The 26,320-nt window shown below is 45.2% G+C and overlaps 1 protein-coding gene across 1 annotated transcript in view; it reads right to left on the bottom strand.

Moving 5' to 3' along the window:
• Positions 1–12,544: 12,544 nt before the first annotated feature.
• ANTXRL (ANTXR like) overlaps positions 12,545–26,320 on the bottom strand; it is a 45,888-nt gene continuing 32,112 nt past the window's right edge. Inside the window, exon 17 of the mRNA XM_005565123.5 lies at positions 12,545–13,080. Within this exon, the coding sequence (XP_005565180.3) occupies positions 12,595–13,080 (486 nt within the window). The 3' untranslated portion in view covers positions 12,545–12,594. The remainder of the gene's footprint in view (positions 13,081–26,320) is intronic.

The following is a 26,320-nucleotide window of genomic DNA, read 5'->3' as shown; positions in this document are numbered from 1 at the left end:
TCCCTTCTGCCCCTCTGTCTCCCTCTACATGCTGAGCCTACTCAGGGAATTCTGGTGAGACATGGAGTTCCCTTCTGCCACGCTGTCTCCCTCTACATGCTGGGCCTACTCAGGGAATTCTGGTGTTCACAAAAGGGGTCAGGGGAACTGCATGAAGACCACAGCTTTGTGTAGGCTCAAAAGCTTCAACACAGGCTTATGGATGTGTGGTTGTGTATGTGTGCATGCAGAGGAATCCTGCAGCCATGCCTGGTGGGAGTCTAGGGGAGGCTCCTGGCTTCAAAGAGCCCAAGCCACTAGCCCAGGCTTGGAGACCTGAGCTGAGGGATTGGAGGGAGGGGCTGAGCAGCAAGCTCAGGAATAGCCCAGGCCAGCCAGGAGGACAGTCCACCCAACCAGCAGTGGTGAGGGAGCCTCGCCCCAGCCCAGAGCTGGGTCCACTGGCCAGCCAGGTGGAGGGGTTCCTTCAGGCTCCAGTGATGACCTGGCAGGAGGCTGGGGACATGCTCTAGGCTGTGAGCCTCTGTGAGAGGTGGGTGGATACTTCCCCCATATCCCCACTCCTGGCTGCAGGTTCCACACTTACGGACAGGAACCATAGACCTCTGCAGAGTGCCCAGTACACCTCTGCAGACAGCTGCTCTGCATTGACTCCTGGTTCTTCCACTTAAAAGTTGTGGGATCTTAAGCAAGTTGCTTTACATTCTCAGACCTGTAGTTTCCTAATCTATCCAATGTGAAGAAAGCAAGCCAAGCTCACAAAATGTTAGTGAGTCTAAAACAATTCACCAGTGGCGATCAGCAGCACATCCCCAAGGAGGATAAAACAAAGTTGACAAAACTCCCCAGTGTTCTGATGTGACGTCCCCACCTCCTAGGACCAAGGGTCTAGCACAGAGTAGACGCTTAGGATGTATCAAGGCCCCATTGAGCTCTGGGAGTTCTGGCTGTGCCCACTTTAATGATAAATGATTAGAGTGCTGCACTAAGGCAGCTTCACCATGAAGCAGCCGTCTGGGAGGGCCTGGTGGTTCAGTTCCCGACTGCGGAAGGGGGCAACCTGGGGAAGTGCACAGGGCTCTGGGCTACAGTCAGAAGACTCAGCTGCTAAAGCCCAGCCCAGCCCTCCTACACTTTCCTACACTTCAACCCACCTGATGCCTCCTCTCACGGAGGCTCGAGCCCCTGGTGGTGGGTGCGGGGTGGGGTATCTAAGGGCTCACCTTGTCGCTAGGCAGTCCCTGTCCCAATCACCTCCATGCCTCTTTGCTGGGGCTTATGGGTTGACAGTTGGAGTTTCAGGACTGCAAGAAAAGTGCCTTAAATAACACTTTCCTGCAAATGAATAGCCATTTATTTTCCCATTGATTGGAGATGTTCGCTGTAGCACATCCTATGTGGGTCTGGTTCCTGCCTTTATTCTCTCCCTCACCGTGGTGCTCCCCAGAGGACTCCCTAACAAAATAAACCTTCTACATGTACATTTTCCTCTCCAATCTGTTTCCAAGCCTCTATAAGAGGTTCAGCTAATACAGGTGTGCAGACCAGGTGTGCACATTTGCCTCCAAAAGTCCCACCAGGGTCTTGCCATCAAGGGAGACTTCCCTAGTAGGTTGGGGAAACCAGTAGGAGAGCTAAAGCTCCAGGGTCCTTGCCCTCAGTGATTGGCACCCTAGCAGGGACTGGGCACTGGTCACAAATCTACCCCCAACTCCTTCTTGGATGCACAGCTACTAAATTGCAGCCTCCCCTGCAGCTCAGCAGGCTGTGTCTGAGCTCATGGCAGTGGCAGGTGCACATGCCTGTCACCCAGCCTAGCCCTGTTCCTTCTGTCTGGCTGATTAGAAACTGATCTCAAAAGAATGCTCTTGCCTGGCAGAGCTTCCCCTGCATATTGAGGTCCCTGAATGACCAATGGAGGCCTGCAGTGCCCCTGGAGACCTGGACCTTCTCTGTGCCATCCCAGGGGTGAGAAGTGCCCTGGCTTCATGTGAGCTTTGTTGTTCCATGTGGGGCTACTCATAGCCTCACCTGCTCTGGCTCTTTCCAGCTCTACAGGGGTGCTTTACGTGACATCCATTGGACTCTCAGAAATGTGTGTTCTTATAGTTCCGGTCCAAAATAAGGAATAAAAATTGCCCGCCGTGTTCCCTTTTGTGCAATTCTGTTTTGGGCAGCTCTGATGTGAGACTTGTTTTCTAAAAGTATCCTGCTCCTCCGGAGGAGGGGGCAGTGGAATAAAGACAGCCCAGGCTAGAAGCAGCTAGTGGGTGCCTCTCAGGCATCAAAATAGTAAATACTAACACTTCAAAGAGATCCTCTAAGAGAGCACGCTGAAATTCACCAGAGAGGTGATGAGAATCACAGACAGCAGAGGAGACGGAAGCCTGCCGAGCTGGGACCCCCAAGGAGCCACAAAGGGCTCCGTAACACAGGGAAGAGGTGAGCGAGAGAACCCTGAAATTTCACACCTCCACCATGGACCTTTGCAATCCTAGCCACAGGGAGCCCCCAGGCCTCCAGATGAACACAGGGAGCCTGCTGGAGATGGTGCAGAGGCACTGTTCAAGCCTACATGGATCCCACAGTCTTTTCATCCCTGATCTGCCTGGTGCAGATCTATGGCTGCTGCCCACCATAGAGGGGAACTGGGCACTTTTGTGTGCCCCAAAGACAGATATTGCAGCTGTGGTAAGGAGGAGTGGGTAGACGATGCTCTGCATGGCTTCCCTCTGCTGCTCCTCTCTGCCAAATGGGACTTGCCTGCTTTGGTGACAGGCTGCCAGTGCCACCACCCACCCCTGCCTGAGCATGACAGCCACAGCTCAGTGTTCCTCTGAGATCCCAACCCCCAGAGGCTGCCCATTAGCCCTTTCCACCACAGGCTTGCCTCTGCTGCCCCAGGCCAGGGAGGGAGCAGGAAGTTCCGGTACCTTCCTGAGCTCCTAACAGCAAAATCCAGCTTTGGGAGAGAAGTGCGAGTGGGCCATGAGCCCAACAACTGCCATCGCTCATTGCCCCAGCTGAAGGGTCCTGCCTTCCTGAGTGAAAAGTGCACAGCACAGCCACCCTGCTATGCCTGAGCATTGCAGCTGTGGCCTGGAGCCCTTGGGAATGCCCAGCCCCCAGAGTCCTGTGATCTGTTCTCAGGCTCCAGGGGACCAGCCCACCCCTCCCTATCACAGCCAGCACCTGAACTCTGGGCTGGCTGGATCCTGGTCCAGCCACATCAGGACTCCTACATGCCATCTAGTGGGTCGTTGAGAAGTGTGGGAGTTTGGGAATTACCTAGCCCAGTCCAATATCGTTGGCACCTGACTCCTCCTTGGGCCTGAGTTTGGGCCCACCCAAGCAGCCAACACCACCATGATGACTCCCACCACATGGCTGATAGGCAGAGCTGTTCCCCGTCTCCCCATGAGGCAGCGGCATTACCACATGGAGAACATCACCACATTGGCGAGCCATACAACTGCCTGCATTGGGCTGAATGAAGAATTTACACCCTGAAGCCATTCCTCCAGAAAGGCACACAGGACAGGCATTTTTCATGTCTCTCAGCCACACTGTGGCCAGGAGATAGACCACAGTGTGCATCTGTACTGAGAAACACCAGCCCCAGAACAGGGGTGTGATAGGGAAGCTGATTGCGTTCCTGCCTATCTAGGACATGGAGCCAGTGCAGCCCCCTCATCAACCACAGAGACCTCTGTGCATTTCATCAGGAGCTCCCCCAGACACCCCCATCAGGGCTGGTGCCTGTGCTTATCATTGGGGGTGTTTGTGGGAAAGCCAGGGGGTCCACCTCTGCCCAGCTGCATCCTCTCTTCCACTCCCCCAACGCATTCTGAATAGGAAGCTCAGGGCACCTGGCATTCCACTATCCAGCCTGTCACCTGAAACTATAGAGAGCACCTTAGTGAACAAAGATCAAATACACATCCATGGGCTTATGCCACAGCCAGCTCTTATTTGTAAGTGCCACCTACTGGTCTGCAGGTTGAACTGCACAGCCCGATAAAAGTGCACAGGGCTGCAGGAGAAAAGCCAAAACCCCTATCAACATACTCTACAGTGACACCCTCAAGGGGAGGGGGGATAACAGAGAAAATATCACACATAAATGGAAATAAATTTAAAAATCAGGAGTGTCAGCTCCTCCAGATGAGAAGGAACCAGTGTAAAAATTCTGGCACTATGAAAGATCTGAATGTTGTGATAACATCAAATATTCACACTAGCTCTCTAGCGATAAGCTCCAACCGAAATGAAAACTCAAATATTACAGATAAAGAATTAAAAGTATGGATTGCAGGGAAGGTCAATGAGAGCCAAGAGAAAGTTGAAAACTAACACAAAGAAATCATGACAACAAACCAGGAAATTAAGGAAGAGATAAATACCTTTAAAGAAAAAAAAAAAAAAAAAAAAAAAAAACAGAACTTCTGGAAATAAAAAATACACTTAAATAATTTCAAAATACAGTAAAAAGCTCCAACAATCCAGGTAGAAGAAAAAAATTTCAGATCTTGAAGACTGGTCTTTTGAATTAACACAGTCAGACAAAAATAAAGAATTTAAAAAAAGAAGAAATATGCTATTATGTAAAATCACCAAACCTATAATTCATAGGCATTCCTGAGAGAGAAGAAGAAAAAGTAAGTAAACTGGAAAACATCTAGGGGAATAATTCAGGAAAATGTACTTAATCTTGCTAGAGAGGTAGACTTCAAGATATAAGAAACTCAGAATACACCTACAACATATTATAGAAGATGAACATCATGAAGACATATAGTTATCAGACTATCCAAGATTCGCAATAAGAAAAAAATCTTAAATGCAGCTAGAGAAAATGATCAAATTACCTATAAAAGAAAACCCATTAGACTAACAGCAGACTTCTCAGCAGAAACCCTACAAGCTGGAAGAGACTGGGGGCCTACTTTTAGCCTCCTCAAGGGAAAAAATGCCAGCCAAGAATTTCATATCTCACCATACTAAGCTTCACAAATGTAGGAGAAATAAAGTGTTTCCCAAACAAACAAGTGCTAAGAGAATTTGTCACCACCAGATTGTTCCTACCAGAAATGCTGAAAGGAATTCAAAAAGTGGAAATTAAAGGGCACTACTCACCATCATGGAAGGATACATAAGTACAAAGCTCACAGATCCTACAAAGCAATTACAAATTTGAAACTCCAAAAGAACTAGCTGATAACATTATAATGTGAACAACACCTCACATATCAATATTAAGCTTGAGTGTAAATGGCCTAAATCAGGGGTTCCCAATCCACAGGCCATAGACTGGTCCTTGGCCTGTTAGGAACCTGACCACACAGCAGAAGTTGAGTGGTGGGCAAGTGAGCATTATTGCCTGAGCTCTGTCTCCTGTCAGATCAATGGCAACATCAGATTATCCCAGGAGTGTGAACCCTATTGTGAACTGCACATGCAAAGGATCTAGGTTGCACGGTCCTTATGAGAATCTAATGCCTGATGATCTGAGGTCAATCAGTTTCATCCTGAAACCATTCCCTGCCACCATTTGTGAAAAAAAATCATCTTCCATGAAACTTATCCCTGATGCCAAAAAGGTTGGGGACTGCTGGCCTAAATGATCTACTTAGAAGATCAGAGAGGCAAGTTGGATATAAAGACCCAACCACTGGCTGCATACAAGAGACCAATCTACTGGCTAAAGGCAATTTCAGACTCAAAGTAAAATGGTGAAAAACATATATTATGCAAATGGAAAACAAAAGTAAGCAGGAGTAGCCATTCTCATATTGGATAACACAGACTTTAAACCAACAACATTTTTAAAAAGACAAAAATATCATTACATAATGATAAAGCATTCAATACAACAAGAAGATTTTACTAAATATATATATGCACCCAACAATGGAGCATTCAGATTCATAAAACAAATACTACTAGACCTAAGAAAACAGATTGATAGCAATATAATGATAGTGGGGGACTTCAATATCCCAGTGACATCACTATAGAGACCATCGAGGTAGAAAATAGCAAAGAAACTCTGGACTTAAACTGGGCCACAGACCAAATGGACCTAAAAACATTTATAGAACATTCTACCAACAACCACAGAATATACATTCTTTTCACCTGCACATGAAACATTCTCCATAATTGACCATATCCTTGACCATAATGCAAGGCTCAATAAAATAAAATAAAAACTGAAATAATATCAAGTGTCTTCCCAAACCACTGAAATGAAATCAGAAATCAATACCAAGAGGAACACTCAAAACTGCACAAGTACATGGAAACTAAACAACTTCCTCCTGAATGACTCTTGGGTAAACAATGAAATTAAGGCAGAAATTTTAAAATTCTTTGAAATGAATAAAATAGAGACATAAAATACCAAGACATCTGGGAAACAGCAAAAGCAGTACTAAGAGGAAAGCTTATAGCACTAAATGTCTACATCAAAAAGACAGAAAGATCTCAAATTAACAACCTAACATCACAGTTGAAGGAACTAGAGAAAAACAGAACAAACCAAACTCAAAGCTAGGAGAAGAAAGGAAATAACAAACAGCAGAACTAAATGGGATTGAGACCATAAAAAGATACAAAGGACTAGTAAAACAAAAAGTTGGTTCATTGAGGGGACAAACAAAATTGACAGACTGCTAGCTACATCAACCAAGAAAAAATGAGAGAAGATTCAAATAAGCACACTCAGAAATGACAAAGGTGACATTATAAATGATGCTCCAGAAATACTAAAGATCACTGGAGACTACTATGAACACCTCTATGCACACAAACCAGAAAACCCAGAGGAAATTGATAAATTCCTGGAAACACAAAATCTCCCAAGATTGAACCAGGTAGAAATAGAAATCCTGAATGGACCAATAATGGGTAAGAAAATTGAATTAGTAATAAGAAACTTTCCAAAAAAAAACCACACACACACAAAAATTTCCCAGGACCAGATAAATTCACAGCTTTGTACATCTACCAGATGTAGAAACAAGAGCTAGTATCAATCTTACTGAAACTATTCCAAAATATTGATGAAGATCCAGTATCATTCTGACACCAAAATCAGGCAAGGACATAATAAAAAATAAAACCACAGGCCAATATCTTTTATGAACGTACATGCAAAAATAGTCAAAAAAATACTAGTAAAACAAATCCAGCAGCGCATCGAAAAGATAATTCATCACAGTCAAGTGGGCTTTATTCCAGGGATGCAAAGATGGTTAAAAACAGTAAATTAATAAACATCCTTCACCACATAAACAGAACTAAAACAGAAATCATATGATCAATAGATGAAAACCCTCAATAAACCAGACATTGAAAGAACATGCCGGCCGGGCGTGGTGGCTCAAGCCTGTAATCCCAGCACTTTGGGAGGCCGAGGTGGGCGGATCACGAGGTCAGGAGATCGAGACCATCCTGGCTAACATGGTGAAACCCCGTCTCTACTAAAAAAATACAAAAAACTAGCCGGGCAAGGTGGCGGGCACCTGTAGTCCCAGCTACTCGGGAGGCTGAGGCAGGAGAATGGCGTAAACCCGGGAGGTGGAGCTTGCAGTGAGCTGAGATCCGGCCACTGCACTCCAGCCCGGGTGACAGAGCGAGACTTCGTCTCAAAAAAAAAAAAAAGAAAGAAAGAACATGCCTCAAAATAATTAAGAGTCATATAAGACAAACCCATAGCCAGCATCATACTGAAAGAGGAAAAGTTAAAAGCATTCTCCTTAAGATCTGAAACAAGACAAGAATGCCCACTCTCGCCACTCCTATTTGACATAGTACTGGAGGTCCTAGCTGGAGCAATCAGGCAAGAGAAAGAAATAGAAGGTATCCAACTTGGAAAAGAGGAAGTCAAATTATCTCTGTTTGCTGATGACATGATTGTATACCTAGAAAACCCTAAAGACTCTTCCAATAGACTCCTAGACTTGATAAACAACTTTGGTACAAAGTTTCATGAGATAAAAAATCAATGTACAAAGATCAGTAGCATTTGTATACACCAATAACATGGAAGCAGAGAACCAAATCAAGAACTCAATCTCATTTACAATAGCCACACTAAAAAAAAAAAAAAAAGGAAAGAAAGAAAAAAAAAAAACTAGCTAGGAATACATTTAACCAAGGAGGTGAAAGATCTCTATAAGGGTAACTATGAAACACTGATGAAAGAAACCATAGATGATGCAAATGGAAAAACATCTCATGCTCATGGATTGGAATAATCGATATTGTTAAAATGACCATATTCCCTAAAGCAATCTATAGTTATGACACAATTCCTGTCAAATTTTCAACATTATTATTCACAGAACTAGAAAAAAAAATTCTAAAGTTTATATGAAACAAAATAAAGTCTAAGTAGCCAAAGTAATTGTAAGAAAAAAAAATCCAGAGGCATCATACTGCTTGACTTCAAACTATACTACAACACTGTAGTATAAGCATGGTACTAGTACAAAAAATGGACATGTAGATCAATGAAACAGAATAGAGAGCCCCAAAATTAAAGCTACATACCTACAATTAATAGATGTTTGACAAAGTCAACAAAAATAAACAGTGGGGAAAGGACAGACACCCTATTCAATAAGTGGTGCTGGAAAAATTGGCTAGCCACATGCAGAAGAGTGAAACTGGATCCTATCTCATTGTAAACAAAAATTAATTCAAGATGGATTAAAGACCCAAACAAGACCTGAAACTATAAAAATCCTAGAAAAAAAAAAAAACTAGGAAAAATGTGGATATCAGCCTAGGCAAATAATTCATGACAAAGACCCCAAAAGCAAATGCAACAAAAACAAAAATAGGCAAATGGAACTTAATTAAACTGGAAAGCTTCTGCACAGCAAAAGAAATGATCAACAGAGTAAACAGACAATTTACAGAATGGGAGAAAATATTTGCAAATTACACTTCCTACAAAGAATATCCAGAATATATAAAGAAATCAAACAACTAAACAGAAAAAACAAGCAACCTTATTAAAAATTGAGCAAAGGATATGAAGACATTTCTCAAAAGAAGAAATATAAGCAGCAAACACATGAAAAAATTCTCAACATTGCTAATTATCAGATAAATGCAAATTAGCACCACACTGAGATATCATTTTACACCAGTCAGAATGGCTATTTTTAAAAAGTCAAAAAACAACAGATGTTGTTGTAGATGTAGACAAAAGGAAACGTTCATACACTGATGGGGGAAAAGTAAATTGGTTCAACATCTATGAAAATCAGCATGGAGACTTCTGAAAGAACTAAAAATAGAACTACCATATGACTCAGTAGTCCAACTACTGGGTATCTATCCAAAGGAAAAGAAATCCTTATACGAAAAAGGCACCTGTACTAGTATGTTTATCTCAGCAATAGTCACAATAGCAAAGTCATGGAACCAATGATTGACCAGATAAATAAAATGTGGTATATATACACTATGAAATACTATGCATCCATAAAAAATGAAATCATGTTCTTTGCTGCAATGTGATGGAGAGGGAGGCCGTTATCCTAAGTGAACTAATTCAGAAACAGAAAATCAAATACCACACGTTCTCACTTGTGAGTGGGAACTAAACAATGGGTACACATGGACATACGGATGGAAATAAGAGACGCTGTGGACTCCAAAAGGGGAGAGGGTGGGAGGGGGATGAGGGTTGAAAGACTACCTATTGGAAACAACGTTCGTTATCTGGGTGATGGGTACACTAGAAGCCCAATCTCCACCAGTACACAATATACCCATGTAATGATCGTGCACATGTACCCCCTGAATCTAAAATTCAAAAAGGCAGCCCACCTGCAACTCAGTCCACCTGCATGATCAAGGGCTGTGTCCCTTTTCTCCCTTCACTAGGGTGAGGAGCCCCTGACTGATGCCAAACCTGGGCGATCAACTCAGCTGGTGAGGAGGAGGCAGGGCAGGAGTGGCCCATGGAAGCATGGCTGGCAAAGTTCCCTCTACCTGCCCCTGCTATCACTGTTCAACACAGAAAGCCTGGGAGGGTCCCTGTGTGTGGCCAGAGTGGAGGGGCCCTCCCCTCTGATGTATTCTGAGCTCACCTTCTTAATATATGACTTCCTCCCTTGAGGGATGAGGAAGGATGACAGGCCCTAGCTTGAGTTCACATTGGCTAAACTCCAAAGGCTCTCAATCCCCATTAACAAACAGGTATGTTGATTTCACCAGGATCACATAAAGCTCTTCATGAAATTACACATACATTTCTTCCTATGGGGTCTCAGAGTTGCAGGGATGGGAAGCAACATCTTTATGTTTCCACATGGGTAACACAGAAGAAATAAAGTCTCTGTACACTTTCATGTTATTTAAACTCCCTTTCTGCCTAATGAAAGCTTTCTCACACTTTTCCTGGTGTCATGAGTACAGTGAACATTTTCTCCCTTAGTGTTGAGAGATACACAGTCCCAGACACCTTGTAAAGTTGCCTTGGCTGCTCTGGGCACATTTGTATATGGCTGTAGGCATTAGGCAGCTGGGCCAGGCAGTCTAGAGCCAGAGGGTATACTGTCCAGCTGGCTGTCCCTTCCCACACCTGCAAGGGCATGCATCCTACCTCTCTGGACCCTGTCTCATTGTGCTGCACACAGGCCATGCACCTGCTCACCAGGTACCAGGTGCCCTTATCATAAATATCTCCACCTATCTTAGCAATGAGGTGGGAACGCTCAATCCTTTGTGAAAATCTCTGTATTTACAGGACTAGAGGTGTTTTGTTTTGTGAAACAAAAACTCTCTCAAAAACAAAGCAAGACAAAAAATTGATGTAGCCAGTCCTCCTATTCCAGGAAGAATGTTGAGAAGTGAAGCGTGGAGGGGCAGCATGTTCTCGAGTACCCACAGCTATTCCGGGAACGAGCCTCCAAACAGGGAAAAACCAAATGACTGGGTCCCGTCCACCCCCAGGACTCTAGCACCCTCTTCCATTTCCTCAACATTGACCTGGCTTATTTCTCTGGACGCCTTGTGCAGGGCGTTGTGCGCCTGGAAAAGCCTCCCATAAGCAGCTTGGGAGACAGATGTGCAGACACAGAGGGGAGGGGCTGGGGAAGGGTGGGAGAGACTTGCTTCCCATCATGGCAGCTGGCAGGACCCAGATGCAGACTCCAGGCTGTGGCAGGACAGGAGGGTGCAAGACGGAGAAGGGGGACAAGAAAGAGTAACTTCTCGGGATGATGGCACTGAAGGTCAAAGTCATGCGACCTAGAGAAAGCCCCCAAAGCCCTACACACATAGGCAAGCCATAAAGTCTTAAAAGAAAAAGGGAGGGGGGACAGTGTGGTTATCACTGTCAAATTAGTCAATACTGTTTAAAATCCAAACCTGGTATATTTTTAAGTTGTACTTGTCTTTCAGAATTTCTATGGAAAAGCATAAATATTTCATTCCAGTAGATGGGGGAGATGGAGAGCCTTTTATTTACTCTCAAAGATAGATTCGGGATGACTGGACAACCTCAGCAATAGCCCCCCAGGTGGTCCCCTCCTGACGTGCTCAGGAGCCCCATGTGGGGTGCCCATGGCCTGTGTGGGTGGCACCTTGGGCAGTCATGCAGCCACCATGTGCACACGGTGGGCGGTAGGACACTGCCTGTTGACACTCATCTCTGTTGGGGCTGTGGCTTCTTCTATGGGGACAAATGATTAAGGAAGGAAGTTTATCTTTTCTAGTGAAATGAGGAGGATTACCTGAAATTTGCCTGGTCTTGGGGACGGTGTGGGGTATCTGGAAAGATAATTAGCATTTCCAAAAAGGGCCTCACTGCCTTCTGGGAAACATTCAGAATTTGAGTAGCCAAAAAATGGAAACCAGGGACAAGAAGATGAGGAGTACAGGAAATGAGATATGCAAGTATTTTTCCCTTCAAAAAGCTAGGGAGGGGCCAGGTGTGGTGGCTCACGCCTGTAATTCCAACACTTTGGGAGGCCGAGGTGGGTGGATCACCTGAGGTCAGGAGTTTGAGACCAGCCTGACCAACATGGTGAAACCCCATTTCTACTAAAAATACAAAAACTAGCCAGGCGTGGTGGCAGGCTCCTGTAATCCCAGCTACTCAGGAGACTGAGGCAGGAGAATATCTTGAACCTGGGAGGTGGAGGTTGCAATGAGTTGAGATCACACCATTGCACTCAGCCTGGTCAAGAGAGCAAGACTCTGTCTCAAAAAACAACAAAGAAAACAAACAAACAAAAATCTGGAGAGGGAGACACAGCATTGAATTCTTATTTCAAAGACTTTTTGGGCTTTTTAAATGGAGAATTTGGCCTAAGACCTCATGTGTCCCAGCCCTTGATAAAGTCGTGGCTGTTGGGAGTGGAATGCATTCATGCCTGGCATCCCCATGGCACCAGGGCGCTGTGTCGTGGCAGGTGCAGTATAAATCCAGCTCACTCATAGGACAAGCTCCCTGGTGACAAACACTTTCGTTGATCAGCAAGAATTCAACTCCTTTGACCATAAGAAAAGACTCCAATGTATATGTCCAGTTCAGCAACAAAAGCCTGTTAATCTTGGGTATTTGGTGCCTTAGAAGTTGGGCTCCGAGGGAGGGAGGGACAGAGGGGGTTCTGCAGTGTGCCTGAGCAGTGGGGACAACAGCGGCAGGATCCTGGAGGGAGGCCTTGAGCACCTAGCAGGGAGGAGGTGGCACCTGGAGGAGCAGGTGACGGGGAGGCACTGCTGGCCAGGTTGAAGGCAGCTCTTTGGGCTGCACAGAGTCTGTGCTTGGGAAAAGTACTCCGGGCTGTGTCTCAGGCAGATCCTAGGGCTGCAGGGAGCCTGTTTGAGGGCAAGGCACTCCCGGGTGTGTTGGTTGTGTCTCAGGCACATCCTTGGGCTGCAGGGAGCCTGTTTGAGGGCGAGGCACTCCTGGCTGTGTCTCAGGCACATCCTTGGGCGGCAGGGAGCCTGTGGTAGGGAAAGGGACTCCTGGCTGTGTGGAAAGCAGATCCTTGGGCAGCAGGGAGCCTGTGCGTATTGGGACTGTGCAAGAGCTAAGCTGAGGTACCTCCCCTGTAGGGAAGAGAAGAGAGAGAAGGTCACTGTGATGCCATTGGAATTGGGCTCAGAAGGCTGCAGCTGCCTGGCTCAAGGGGTGGGGCCAGGACCCATCAGGACCAACAGAGTGGCCTTGCTGAGCTCCTCCTCTCTCCCCTGGGTGCTGTCTCCAGTCTGGACTCCTCCTTCCAGATTTGGTTCTAGCGTTAAAAGTCCCCTCTGCCTCTCCGGGCAGCCCTGGGTCTCTGACTCTGGACTCCCTCAGCCCTCAGTTAAAATTGTTTGCTTCCGCCTGGCAGCTAGGAGGAGGTCCCAGTTACCTCTGTGCCCCAGCATGGCCTGGAAGGCTCTAGTGAGCATGTGGAAGGGATGAGCGCTCACCACAGCCCTCAAGGCTGGCTCCAGGGACCCTTGGGTGCATGATGAGCTGAGAAGGCAGCAGCTCCACGGTTCCCTTGGTTTGGGAAGAGGATGATCCAGACCCGTAGGAACAGCTAATTCTGTCTTGCAGAAGCAGCTGCTGTGCTTTCATCCTGGGCACACACCAGTGCAGCCAACCCACCACCCACACAGCTGCAAGCCACACAGAGATTGTCTTTGGGTTCGTCTGCGATGCCTGTCTCTCTGCTGGCTTCTTAGGCCAACGATCGGGGCAAGCCTGTCTGAAGACTTGATCTGGGCCTTTCTAAAAAGCCCTCAGGGTTACTCTAAGTAAGGTCAAAGGGACTGGGGTTTAATCTAGCCTCTGACCTCAGGCAAGTCACTCAACCTCTTGGGAATGGCTTTCCCATCTCTCAAATGGGCCCAGCAATACCAAACACGGATTGGTCACCCCAAGTCCATTCTTCCTGTCTTCCTTACTAACGAGACCTGATTTTGTTAAGAGAGGTAATGTGCTCAACAAGCCACCATGGCACATATTCACCTATGTAACAAACCTGCACATCTGCACGTGTATCCCAGAACTTAAAATTAAAAAAAAAAGAGAGAGAGGCAATGTGCTCAGCTGTAAAATGACGTTTTTCCAGTCTCCCTTGCTGAGCAGCATGGCCACGTGAATGCATTCTGGCAATGGAGTATAAACAGGAATTGTTGGGCATTGCTTTAAAGAAGGCTGCTTTCCCTTTTTCCTCCTTCTTCCTGCCTGGAGTATGAGTGTGATGACTGGAGCTCCAGAAGCTATCTTGTAAGCACGAAAGCAAATTGAAAGCCTGGCCTTTTCAAGGAGAATTGTTAGGTTTCCCCAAGGCTGTTCTCTTGGGGCTTAGCAGGCAGGCAATCAGATAACAGTCTTTCTCAGAGCCCCTCAGCTCTCCCATTTCTCAATTTGTATAGGCTGTCCTCTATTTCTGGTATGTTCTTCCTAATGTTGTCTGCCCAGTGAACTGCTGCTCACCTTTTCAGACTCAGTTCCCGAGTGGCCTCCTCCAGGAAGCCCCTTATCCTTGCTCCCAGCTAAAGTGACTGCCCTTCTTGGTCTTTCTGGTCATGTGCTGGCAGAAGGCTGAGCCCGTTGTGGGAATTGCCCTGTCCCTCTAGATGTGCCTGTCCCTGCTCTGCATGCATGAGGACTGTAACTGCATCCCCTTCCGCATCTGTGGCTGGAGGGCTGCAGCAGGCTCCCAGGATTCCAGTGGGCATACGCCACTTCGCCTCAACCTCCCCATCTGTGATGTGGTGCTGATGATACCCACAGACCACGGCAGGAGCAGCAGCCCATCAACGCCTGTGGTTTCCCTGGCGTGGGGCCTGCTCAGCTCCTTCTCCACTCAAGGCCACCCTTCCCAGGCTGCCTGGAATCCCAGGGGTCCCCTGCCAGGCCAGTCTCAGCCTGATGGTCCCCAGGAAACCCTCCATTCCTCACAGGTATTCCCCAGAGTGTGCAGACTTTGAGCTTGCTTGAACCTGTCATTCATGTATAAAGCCTCCCCTTGGGCATGTGAGTGACAAGTGCCTCAAATGCTGGATTCCCTTAAAGAGATGGTCTCTCTCTCACTGACAGCGGCCCTTCTCCCCTCTAGGCCCCATCCTGGCACCTGCCCTCTCCTGCCCCTGCCCTCTAGTCCCCATCCAGGATGATGCTCACTTTCCCCTTGTGCCCCCTCACACCCTGTCCTGAGCCACCTGTGTCTGCAGCTGCCTGTCCACCCTCCTCCGTGCCCGACTGGGCTCCTGCCACCTGTTCAGGGATTCAGGCTTCCTTCTTAGTACAGTCCAAGTGTGTTAGCCTGCTCTCCCTGGCTCCACCCATCCCCAAATCTGGTCCTCCCGGCACCGTATTCCCTCCCAGCTCATACCCTCCAGAAATGCTCTGCATTGCTGGCAAGATCCAGTCCCTCCACCCAGCCTGCACACCAGACCTTCCCCTGCCAGGCTCTTGGGGTCTCCACACCCTGCCTTCAGGCAATCAAATCCCAGCTACTAGAAGAGCTGGCTGTGCCCTGGCACCCTCCCTCGCTCCTCTGCCTTGAGGGCTCTGCTCCTTACCTCTCCAAGTTGCACATCTAAGCCCAGCCATCCTGAGCCTCAGCCTCAGCTCTGATGCTGCCTCTGACAAGCTGCCTTCCTTGAAGGGGAGCACCCTGGTCCCAAAGCCCCAGAGCACTAGAGCTGAGTCTCTTTCTCTTTCTCCAGCCTCTCTCTCTCCTTGCAGCACAGAGTTGGGGTCCCTTCACATAACAACACCCTCACCCTGCCTGCCCCAGGTCACACACAAAGCTCAAGGCCGAACCCAGAGCAAGAGCGACCAGAGAGTCTATGGGCTTGGCCCAGACCTCCGCCTGGAGGCACACAGATGATTTCTCCACCTTTCCTTGGGGCTCAGGAAGGTTCAGCACTGTATTGCACCCACCACTGCCCTCCTGACCACAAGCCGACTGATCTCAGAGCATAGGTCACTTCATCAGTGCTGGGCCATAGTCCAGGCCTCACAGAGGTGGCTTTGTCATGGGGGCTCAAAACCCCACCTCACTCTTCCTGGGCACCACGCACACTATACGGCCCAGGCAAGATCTTGGCATCTGCTCAGTGCTCTCCTCTGTCCACTCAGGCCTCACCCCCAACCATATTTCCTCTGAGCAATCCCTGGGGGCAGCCAAGGCCATTGTGCTCACACCCTCTTCTGGCATGGTTAGAAGGCATGGTGGAACCAGAAAGGATAATGCCACTCCCAGAAGGAGGTGGCCCCTCCTCCTGGCACTGCCCACCCAGCCTGGGGGACCTGTGATGATGTTGTGAGGGGCTGCCTCTGTTCATCTTTGTGGGAGGGGGAAGTGCCAGCTATGGGGTTCCAGGGGCCTGCTAACTGCTGTCCACTCGTTTCTCCCTGCCTTCCATCAACCCTGACACCAGTGCTGGGTGAGGGCAGGGGTGAGTCACCCTGCCCAGCCCCTGTTCCTTCCTTTTATTCATCTCTACTCACAGCTATTCCTTCTTTTTATCCATCTCTACTCACATATTGTGAGTCCACTAACATTTTTAATAAGTTACCATGAAGATGAAAAAAAAAAAAAAAAACACCCAGATGCTTACAAAGAAAGACCTTCTGATTAGCCAGGTCTTCCTGCGATAAACACCTTTACTCCATGGCCTAAAACTGAGCTTCGAGCCACTGTAAAGGACTTCCCTGACCCAAGGATGAAGCCTCAAGGGTTTACTGAGGAATTTAGAATGGCTCCCTGACCTTAGCCAATTTATTCACATAATATTGGGGCCTGGAGAAACTAAGAAATGGATGGCAGCAGCAGAATGGGGTGGACCTGAGGAGGATATTAAAGAACCCCGAAAATCCCTGCATGAGAAGGGGTAAAATGAGCTAGAAAAAATGCTGAAAACATTTTACATTCAGGTCCTAAGATCATTCCAGAAAAAATTGACTGGTGCATCATCCAACCCTGCAGACCAAAGCAGGAGGAACCAGTTTCAGATTACAGAACTTGTTAGAAACACTGTTTCTGAAACATTTTGTGCTCAATATAGCACAGAGTATTTCCTTCAGGGACTGGAATGGCATTAACTGCTGTATTTACAAATGAACTCCATCCTAGGAACTTGGCAGTTCAATTAAAACACATAAGCCAGGATGGAAAGTTACAGACATGACTGAATTGGTGGCCTTAGCTGAACATTTTGAGAAGACTCTAGAGCAAGAAAAAACCCAAAAGACTAACAATCTTATGCCTCTCCAATTATAACAGTTACCGGGGCCAAGACCAAAGAGACCTTCTCATTTTTATTTTAAATCACAAGCAGGAGTTCCAGAATAAGGAATGCCTTACCCCAGGGTAGATGCCTTCATTGCAAACACCCAGGACACTGGGAAAGGAGATTGTTGACTTTTGTCTCAGTCCACCACCAAGCCTCCTGCCTTTAGGCTGAACTGGTTCACCACTAGAGGGGACCCAAGAGATTTTAACGCTCAGGATAATAAAAATAGACAAGGCTCAGGGATTCTCTGGTAAACTGCTCCCCAAAATACCTTTAAATAAACATAGAAAAACAAGACTTAAGCTGGGAATCCTGTGCAATGCTGGTGTATACCATGGTCGCCTTATCCAGCATAAACCCTACTTTAATAAGCCAACGAATCTCTTGGAGTGAAAAGATCATCTCTGTGGTGAGCGTTTCAAATCAAGTTCAAGAGGCTTCCGTATCTGAACCCGTCTAATCAACTTGGGGCTATTTGCAGGAAAATGTACCTTTCTACTATGTAATACTGATCCAGTAAACTTGCCAGGGCAGGACTTTCAAAGTTGAAAGGGCACATACAATTCTCCTCAGAGGGAGAAGCAATCGTAGAGATTCCTGAGTCTCCTGAACCAGAACGGTTGTGCTCTCTACAGACAAATCGATAAGATCAAAACTCAGGCCCATAACGAAACACCTTTCTAAAACCCCGGAATATTTATGGGTCTCTACCTCAAATGACAGAGAAAGAATTAAAAGTGTGGAGTCTATAAAAGTCCAAACTGGTCATTCTAAGTCTTTCCTTAAATTACTGCAATATACACTAAAACCTAATGAAATTAAAGGGCTCTCAACAATTGTAGGAGACTTAACTAACCTAGGATTTAGAGTTCCACGTACCAGTCCTTGTTAACACTTCCATCCTACCAGTTAAAAAACCAAATGAATGAGGTTGAAGATTTGTTCAAGATCTATAGCTAATTAATAAAATTATAATACCAAGATTTCCCATAGTCCCAAATTCAAATACTTTATTATCTAATGTACCCACTGATTTAAAGTGGTTCATGGTAATAGACCTCCGCTCAGCCTTCTTTAGCATTCCAGTTCATAAAGAGAGTCAACATTTGTTTGCTTTCACTCGGAAAAATCAGCAGTACACCCGGCCTTTTCTATTTTTCCCAGGCATTGCCTCAGTACTTAATAACCCTACAGTCTTCTGGACATTCTACTGTTACTCAGTATGTAGATGACCTGTTATGCTCTCCCGCTCAACAGCGCTCTGAAATTGACTCAATTTACCTTTTATAGCAACTCACACATAAAGGTCACAAGGCCTTGATGGAAAAACGTCAATTTTCAAGAGAAAAAGTTCACTATTTGGGACATGACTTGACTGCTGATGGGATTTCCCTCTCGCCTGGGAGAATTAAAAACTATTCAACGTTTTCCTTGGCCTGGAACCGAAAGACATTTAAGAGGTTTTCTTGGACTCACAGGACATTGAGGATCCTGGGTCCCAAATTTTCCCTGAATCGCCTCACCATTGTTTTAGCTCACTAGAAATGCAGTATGGGAATCTTTACCTTGGAAAGACAGTCCAGGCTTTTAACCATGAAATTGGCCTTATGACAGCCTCCAGCTTCAGGACTTCCAGACTACACTAAACCTTTTATCTTGGTTGTTCATGAACACAACAATCAGGTATTGGAAGTTCCTACTCAAGAACACGGGGGAAACATAGGCCCACTGCATATTCCAGCCTGCAGTTAGACCCAGTAGTTAGGGCATATTCGAATCACTTAAAAGCAGTAGTAGCAGCAGCCAAGTTGGAAGCTTCATCTGAGCTGGTTTTAGGGAATGAACTCAATTCACAAGTCCAACATGCTGTGAAAAGTCTATTAAATTTCAACCAAACACAACATTTTTCAGCAAGCCAGTTAGCATCTTATGAAATTCTTCCTCCTGTCTTCTAATCTCCATCTAAAATGCTGCAACCTACTTAAGCCTGCTATTGTATTAACTCCACCTGACTCTGGTGATGACCACATTGTGTAAGTGCAGTATTGGAAACAGTGCTCTTGTGTTGATTTACGAGATAGTACATCAGCTAATCCTGAGTTGTTGTTTTTTTTGTTCATAGGTCCTATGCCAAAAACTCAAAAGAAAATATCAGGCAGGATATGCCATTACCACCCAAAATGAGCTAATAGAGGAGGGAACTCTTCCTCAACTGAAGTCAGCTCAACCCACAGGCTTTTTGCTCTCACCCAAGCCTGTCCTACAGCTAAGGACAAGTCAGTAAATATTTACCCAAATAGAAGAGTATTACACGATTTTGGCATGTTATGGAAACAACAAAAGTTTCTTACTTCTAGTGGGATCCCCATTAAAAAAAACAGACTCCAAGTTGATAAACTCCTTTCTGCTACCTGGTTACCATCAGAGATGGCCATTATTAAGATCAAAGCTCATGCCTGTAAAACTGAACCTGAACATAAAAGGAATGCTCTAGAAGATATTTATGCCAAATCAGCTAGTGCTGAAACTGTTAGGATATACAATTAATTAACTCCGTAAGATTGATCCAAGTCAATTCCCTCATGATGACCTACTCAATAAACACTGCAGATTTGGAAAAACAAATTTGGTATCTAAAGGATGTAAATTCAATGTTAAGCATAGACTCACAGAGGGCTCAGCTGGCTGCCTGGCCCTTCCTGAGTCTTTGAAGTTTCTATTATTAAAAGCTCTGCATTCCACAACTTGTTCTGAAACAGAATCCACGTTATGAAAAAATATTGGTGGGATGACTGTTTCAAAATTGCTAAAATGGTTTATAATCAATGTTTGGTTTGTCAAACTCATAATCCTGCGAAAACAATAAAAACTTCAGGTAGTATATTTTTGCCACTTGATGGGCCTTTTTTTTTTTTTTTTTTTGAGACAGAGTCTCACTCTGTCACCCGGGCTGGAGTGCAGTGGCATGATCTCGGCTCACTGCAACCTCCGCTTCCCAGGTTCAAGTGATTCTCCTGCCTCAGCCTCCTGAGTAGCTGGGACTACAGGCACACGCCACCACACCTGGCTAATTTTTTTATATTTTTAGTAGAGACGGAGTTTCACCATATTGGCCAGTCTGGTCTCAAACTCCTGACCTCGTGATCCACCCACCTTTTGAGCACTTACAGATGGACTTCATTCAGTTGCCAACCTTAACGGGCTATCAGTATGTCCTTGTAGCAGTTTGTATGTTTTCTGGCTGAGTAAAGGCTTTCCCATGTGGGAAAGCTGATGCAATGACAATAGGCAAGAAATTATCAGAAAAAAAATGTGTTTCCTTCTGGCAACTTGCTGGAGAAATCTCCAGCAATAAGGAAACTCATTTTACTGGGCAAGTCATAAAGCACTTCAATAAGATATATGGACATGATGGCACTATCATGGACACTTAGCCCTCTGTCTTCTGGAAAAGTTGAAAGAACAAATGACATCTTAAAACTAAAAATGACAAAGTTAACTGAGTCAATTGGGTTGCCTTGGCCAAAGGTACTATCATTGGCTTTGATGATAATCAGATTCGCTCCTACTGGAAAACATAAGTTGATACCTTATGAAACAGTCACTGGAAGACATATGCTCCTAGTAACAGAACCGCATGCCTCTCCCACTCTCCTAAACTCTGATATGCCTAAAGCTGGAAGGCTTTAATGCATTATGTCAAAGTGTATTCTCACCAGGTAAAGGAAGCTTTTTATGGTGCACTAACTGAGGATAATGAAGCCCTTCATGGTCAAGAATCTGTAACTTGGATCTTCTGGAAATGACATCAGAGGAAAATTGCTTTGAACCTCACTGGAAGGGACCATACCAAGTCCTTGTCACTACCCACACTGCTGTGAGGCTTCAGGGACTTGGACCTTGGGTCCACATTTCATAACTCAGAAAGGCCCCTTTAGACTCTTGGGACTGTATATCTTTAAGGTAAACCTGATGAGAGAAATTTCTCCCCAGAAGCAGACAACATCCTAGAAATGGACAACTTTTCAAAGATCATAAATTAAGATTTCTCTGACATCATGGAAACCTTAAGCTTTTGTCTTTCCCCCTCATTTCCTGCTGTCCTAATCCTTTCCTTTTCTCTACAAGAAAATTCATGGAACCATAATCAGTGGATGGCTTTAGCTCAAGCTTCCGCTCCAGCATAAAACCCGAGCAATTGGGTTTGTGGGCTAAAACCAAAAAAATGAAGAAACAATTCCATTAATACCAGTGTCACTCTATGTTCCGAAAGAGAATCACCCTGAAACTCCAAAGGAAGAGTGGAAAGTTATCCTTGATACACTAAACATCACTGCTACTCGCTTTTCTGCACTTGCTAGAAACAACACTCTAACATTTCCAATTAACAACCTGATTGTTACCAAATACAGAAAACCTATTCAAGTAATACCTGCAAAAGGTATATTTGGCTTTCAGGCACTAGTCTCTCAAGGCCTGAGAATTACCTATATGGGTACAAGTAATTGCTTGTATAATGTCACCAGATTAAATTCAGTAGGGTACTTTTTAAAAACTAAATGTGGTTATATACCTTTACAGCATATTGTAAAGGAAGTACAAAAAAAGAGAACTTCTTTTTATGCAGACTAACGGGCAAACAATTTTTTTTTGAGACAAAGTCTCCCTCTGTACCCCATGCTGGAGTGCAGTGGCATGATCTTGGTTCACTACAACCTGTGCCTTCTGGGTTCAAGCAATTCTCATGCCTCAGTCTCCCAAGAACCTGGAATTACAGGCATGTGCCACCACACCCAGCTAATTTTTGTATTTTTGGTAGAGATGGGATTTTGACATGTCAGCCAGGCTGGTCTCAAACTCCTGGCCTCAAGCAATCTGCCCACCTCGGCCTTCCAAAGTGCTAGGATTATAGGAGTGAGCCACCATGCCGGGCCATGGGTGAACAAATTTAACAAACCCTTGCTCAAATACAACTAAATAGCCCACTTTTCCAACCCCTCAGGGCCTATACGGAGTCAGCAGAGAATCTGCTTATTCCATTCTGCTGAACCCCTGGGAGGTCTGCCTGGCTATAAAATTTAAGAATTTTCCCAATTTAATGATTAGCTCTAAATTTCATGCAGTGGGTTCCCCACTACCAGAAAGAGTGAGGCCCCAGGAAACCAACTGAAATCTTTCCTCAGTAGAAACTGTTTCCTCTTTGTCTGTTTCGAAGTTGGTGCTAACTTCAGTTATTGACTGTTTTTGCTTCTGATCACAGGAGCTATCATGGGAACTTCCGTGGGAAAGTATTTGAAAGGCAGGAGTTAGCCATATCAAATAGCCAGATGTAACCATGGGTAAAAGTCATACTCCAAAAGAGAGATGATGACACATGTATTCACATGGAACATCATGCAGCTTCAGATCTCCTCTTTGCTACAGTTGAGGGCTTGTGTTTGGTACTGAACACAAGTGAATGTTGTACCTATCTCTCCTCTGATCTTGTTACTACAGAAAGTTTAATTTACAAGGTGGCTGGTATTACTGTTTTCTTGGACTCTGCCACCAAATACATTAAGAAAATCTCTCAAGAGAAATGAGCACATAATGTGTTCATGGGAGCAACTGACAGTTGATTTGCAGGCATCCTAAATGGTGGATGACAAACTTGGGTTTTCTAATCTTTATATTTATTCTAGTGACTTTCCAGGCTACCATGCTTCTGTTACCAGGCTAACAACAAAGTTGAATGCCTCTATAAATCAGGCCATTTTACAGTGAATTATGGCCTGTACACCCTGAACAAAGACTATGACCAATCGACTGAAATACTGTTGAGATGCCTGTACTGCCTGAACCGTGACTTGATTGATTTGGGACAGTTTGCTTCATAAGAAATATTGTTAAGGAGTTCACTTTGGTCTTTGGATATCATCCTTTTTGTAGTCATCCTAATAGTACCTGTGGTCCACTGCACCCTCTGAAACCTTCGATGTTTTGTATGCAACCATCCATTGAGCATAAGTGGTCTCACTTCCACTAAGTCAGCAACAGCAGACAAAAGTATTGAACTGGCATGATGTTGTGACTTGTGAATTCCATGCTGAGATCAAATAACTCATTTATGATGGTGACAGAAAGTGGCATCAATGCCCAAAGTTTTGGTCAACCTCTCCAAATTGAGAGGCCTCTCAAAAGAGTGAAATTGTTAAATAAAACTAAAATTTGGCCTGAGAAAGCCTCCATACTCACATATTTGAGTTCTCACATATGAACACAACCTAACTCAGTACCTAAAAACTGAAAACCCAACTGTGGAGTGTGCTTCTATAACAGGAGCTAAGCCTCGGCCATTCACAGCAGCCACACTTCAGCCACTCACAGCAGCCAACTGTTCAAATGAGAACACACAGAGCTGTCGCCAATTCTGCTGTTTCCGTACCTCAGTTCCCTTTTCTCTACGCCGTTTTGCCTTCTCTGTTCAGAAATCTTATTTGACCCTGTGGTAGCCCTGAAACCTCTCTGAGTCTGTCCTGACCCTGGGGGCTGCCCTATTTGGAATCATGTTTTGTTTTTTTGGGCTCAACTAAACTCTGTTACATTTAATTTGTCTGACGTTTTTCTTTTGACATATGTCAAACAATCCTTAAACATCCATAAGTGCACTTGAGCTCACCTGCATACACACTGTCAGTACCAGGGGCTACCACCACAGCCACACACTCTATTTATTCCAGGGAGTGTTTGCGCGATTCGGGTCCATTATTTTATCAGCTTCTCGTTTTTCATTATTTTAAATTTTGGAGCTTAATGTTTAACATTGGATAAGGCAAATCTTCTCTCACTGCTTTTCTGTATTAAAAATTCCTTAATGATTCTTAACTGTCTTTTTTTTCCAAGTGAACTTGTCATTTTGATCAAATTCCCTAAAAATATTTCATTACAATTTTCACTAAAATAACATATTAAGCTCATGAATTCCTCTGGGGAAAGTTGACATTGTGCTCTAGATTTTTATATTTTCAAATTTGTCTTGTACCAATAAGTAAGGTTTTATGGTTTCTTTTCATCATGGTCAGTACATTTGTGTTACACTTACACATAGGTATTACGTTTTTTGTGGCTATTGTAAAGAGAAAGGAATCTTTCATGTTTATTTCCACCTCCTTTGTTTCTACTTATTTATTGCAAAACATTCCAGTAAAAACTTAACCACAATAATTCCAGACCTAGTGTTTACCCACTGCTGAGGGATCCCCTTGATTTCCTCCGGAGCAGGACCCAGGGCACTAACACTGAGGCCACCTCCTCTTCTCTGCCCCAGCCTATCCCAGGAGATACAGGGAGCGCTAAGGTATGGGTCTGCACTTGTACTGATGGAGAGGAGCAGGGTTGGGTGCCTCACAGTAGAGGAGACCTCCAGGTAGCTGCCCCTTGAATCCGTGGGGTAAGTGTAAGGTGATGAGGAGGTTCCTGGAGTTTGAGAGGGTCTCCTTCCTCACTGCCTCTCTACTGATTGCAGATATCTAAGCCAGCAACTGATCACTTCTCACATCAGCTCAACCACTCTAAGGTGAAGGGACATTTCCTGAAGTGATTGGCAAACAATCAGAAACCTTAATTGCCAGTGCTTTGGAGTTTTGGCTCAATCTTTGGATTTCCTGATTATGTTACAGAAGTGTGTGTGTGTGTGTCTGTGTGTGTGGATGTGTGTGTGTGTGTTGGGGTAGGGGGTGGTGCTGAGGAGTTGAAGGAAAGCTTGCTGTAATTGCAATACCAAAGTTATGATCTGAAACTTTCCCAAAAAGTACTGGCTTCAAGAACGGCTGCAAGCTGGGATTCCTGGACAGTTGGAGGCCACAGCCAGCCAGGCTTTGCCACGCCTGTCCCTTGGTCTAGCACCCTCCATGGGCACATGATCAGGAGGAGAACTCAGGAGCTCCGTGGTCATGAATGCATCCTAAGGCCCGTCTGCATTAAGCTCCAATTGTTACCCAGAACAACTCTCCCAGCAAACGTGAGCACGAATTTAGAAGGAGGTCTGCAAGTGACAGTGTGAAATCAAGATATTAATATTCACAAATGTATCATGTGTAAATTTCAGTAAATCCTCATCAGAAGCTGTCGATAGTTTCTTAGAAATCATGACTTCCAGTGAAACAGGGTACAAGAAAACCAACTGGATCATAGATTAATTGATACTAGAAATTTAAGATCCTGTGGCATATATCTAGTCATTAAGACATCATCAAACTTCTAAATAAAAACCAAAATGCTTCTAATATTAAACATTGACATAAATGTGAGCTATACATACCTTTAAGAAAAGTTAATAAAAGCAAATAACATAATTATTTACTCAGTTATTCCAGCTTAGGGTCGCAGGAGGCTGGAGCCTATCCCATCAGCTCAGGGTGCAAGGTGGGAACTAACCCTGGACAGGATGTCATGTCCTTGCACGTGCACTCACACACCCACACACTCACACTGAGCCCATAGAGACATGTCAATCCACCTGATGTGCACATCTGTGGGATGTAAGCGGAAACTGAAGTACCCAGAAAAATTCCCTGCAGCCATGGGAACCACATGCAAACTCCACACAGACATTGACCTCAGCCGGGAATGGATTTTTTTTCTGATCAGCATCATCATTTCTCACTCAGTGTTCATATGACGTTGAATGAAATGTTATCTGAGGACCTTCTATGTGACATTTTGCACTGAAGAGAGAGATGCACTTGCAGGTGTTTCCATAGATCACTCTGTCAGCAGGACATGGGGTGGAACCCAACTCAGACATGAGCCTCCCCTTGGGTCAGTTCATAGCCCAGCTCTACCACTCAATGATCCTGCCATGTTGAGCCTATCACTAAACATCAGAGCCTCGGTGTCCACAGCTGTGAAATGCAGACAGTAGTGACTGCCTTGCAGGACAGAGAGGTGGCCATGCACACAGTAAGGACCTGGAGCCAGGCTGTTGGATGCTTGTCCTATTGCTTCCTGGTTGTGTGACCCTGGGTAGGTTACCTAACTTTGTAGGGCCTCTAGCTTCCTCCCCGCAATA

The sequence above is a fragment of the Macaca fascicularis genome, chromosome 9, assembly GCF_037993035.2.
Source record: "Macaca fascicularis isolate 582-1 chromosome 9, T2T-MFA8v1.1".
Classification (NCBI taxonomy): Eukaryota; Metazoa; Chordata; class Mammalia; order Primates; family Cercopithecidae; genus Macaca; species Macaca fascicularis.
The sequence above is the reverse complement of the archived record's forward strand: the minus strand, read 5'-3'. Positions and strand labels throughout refer to the sequence as shown.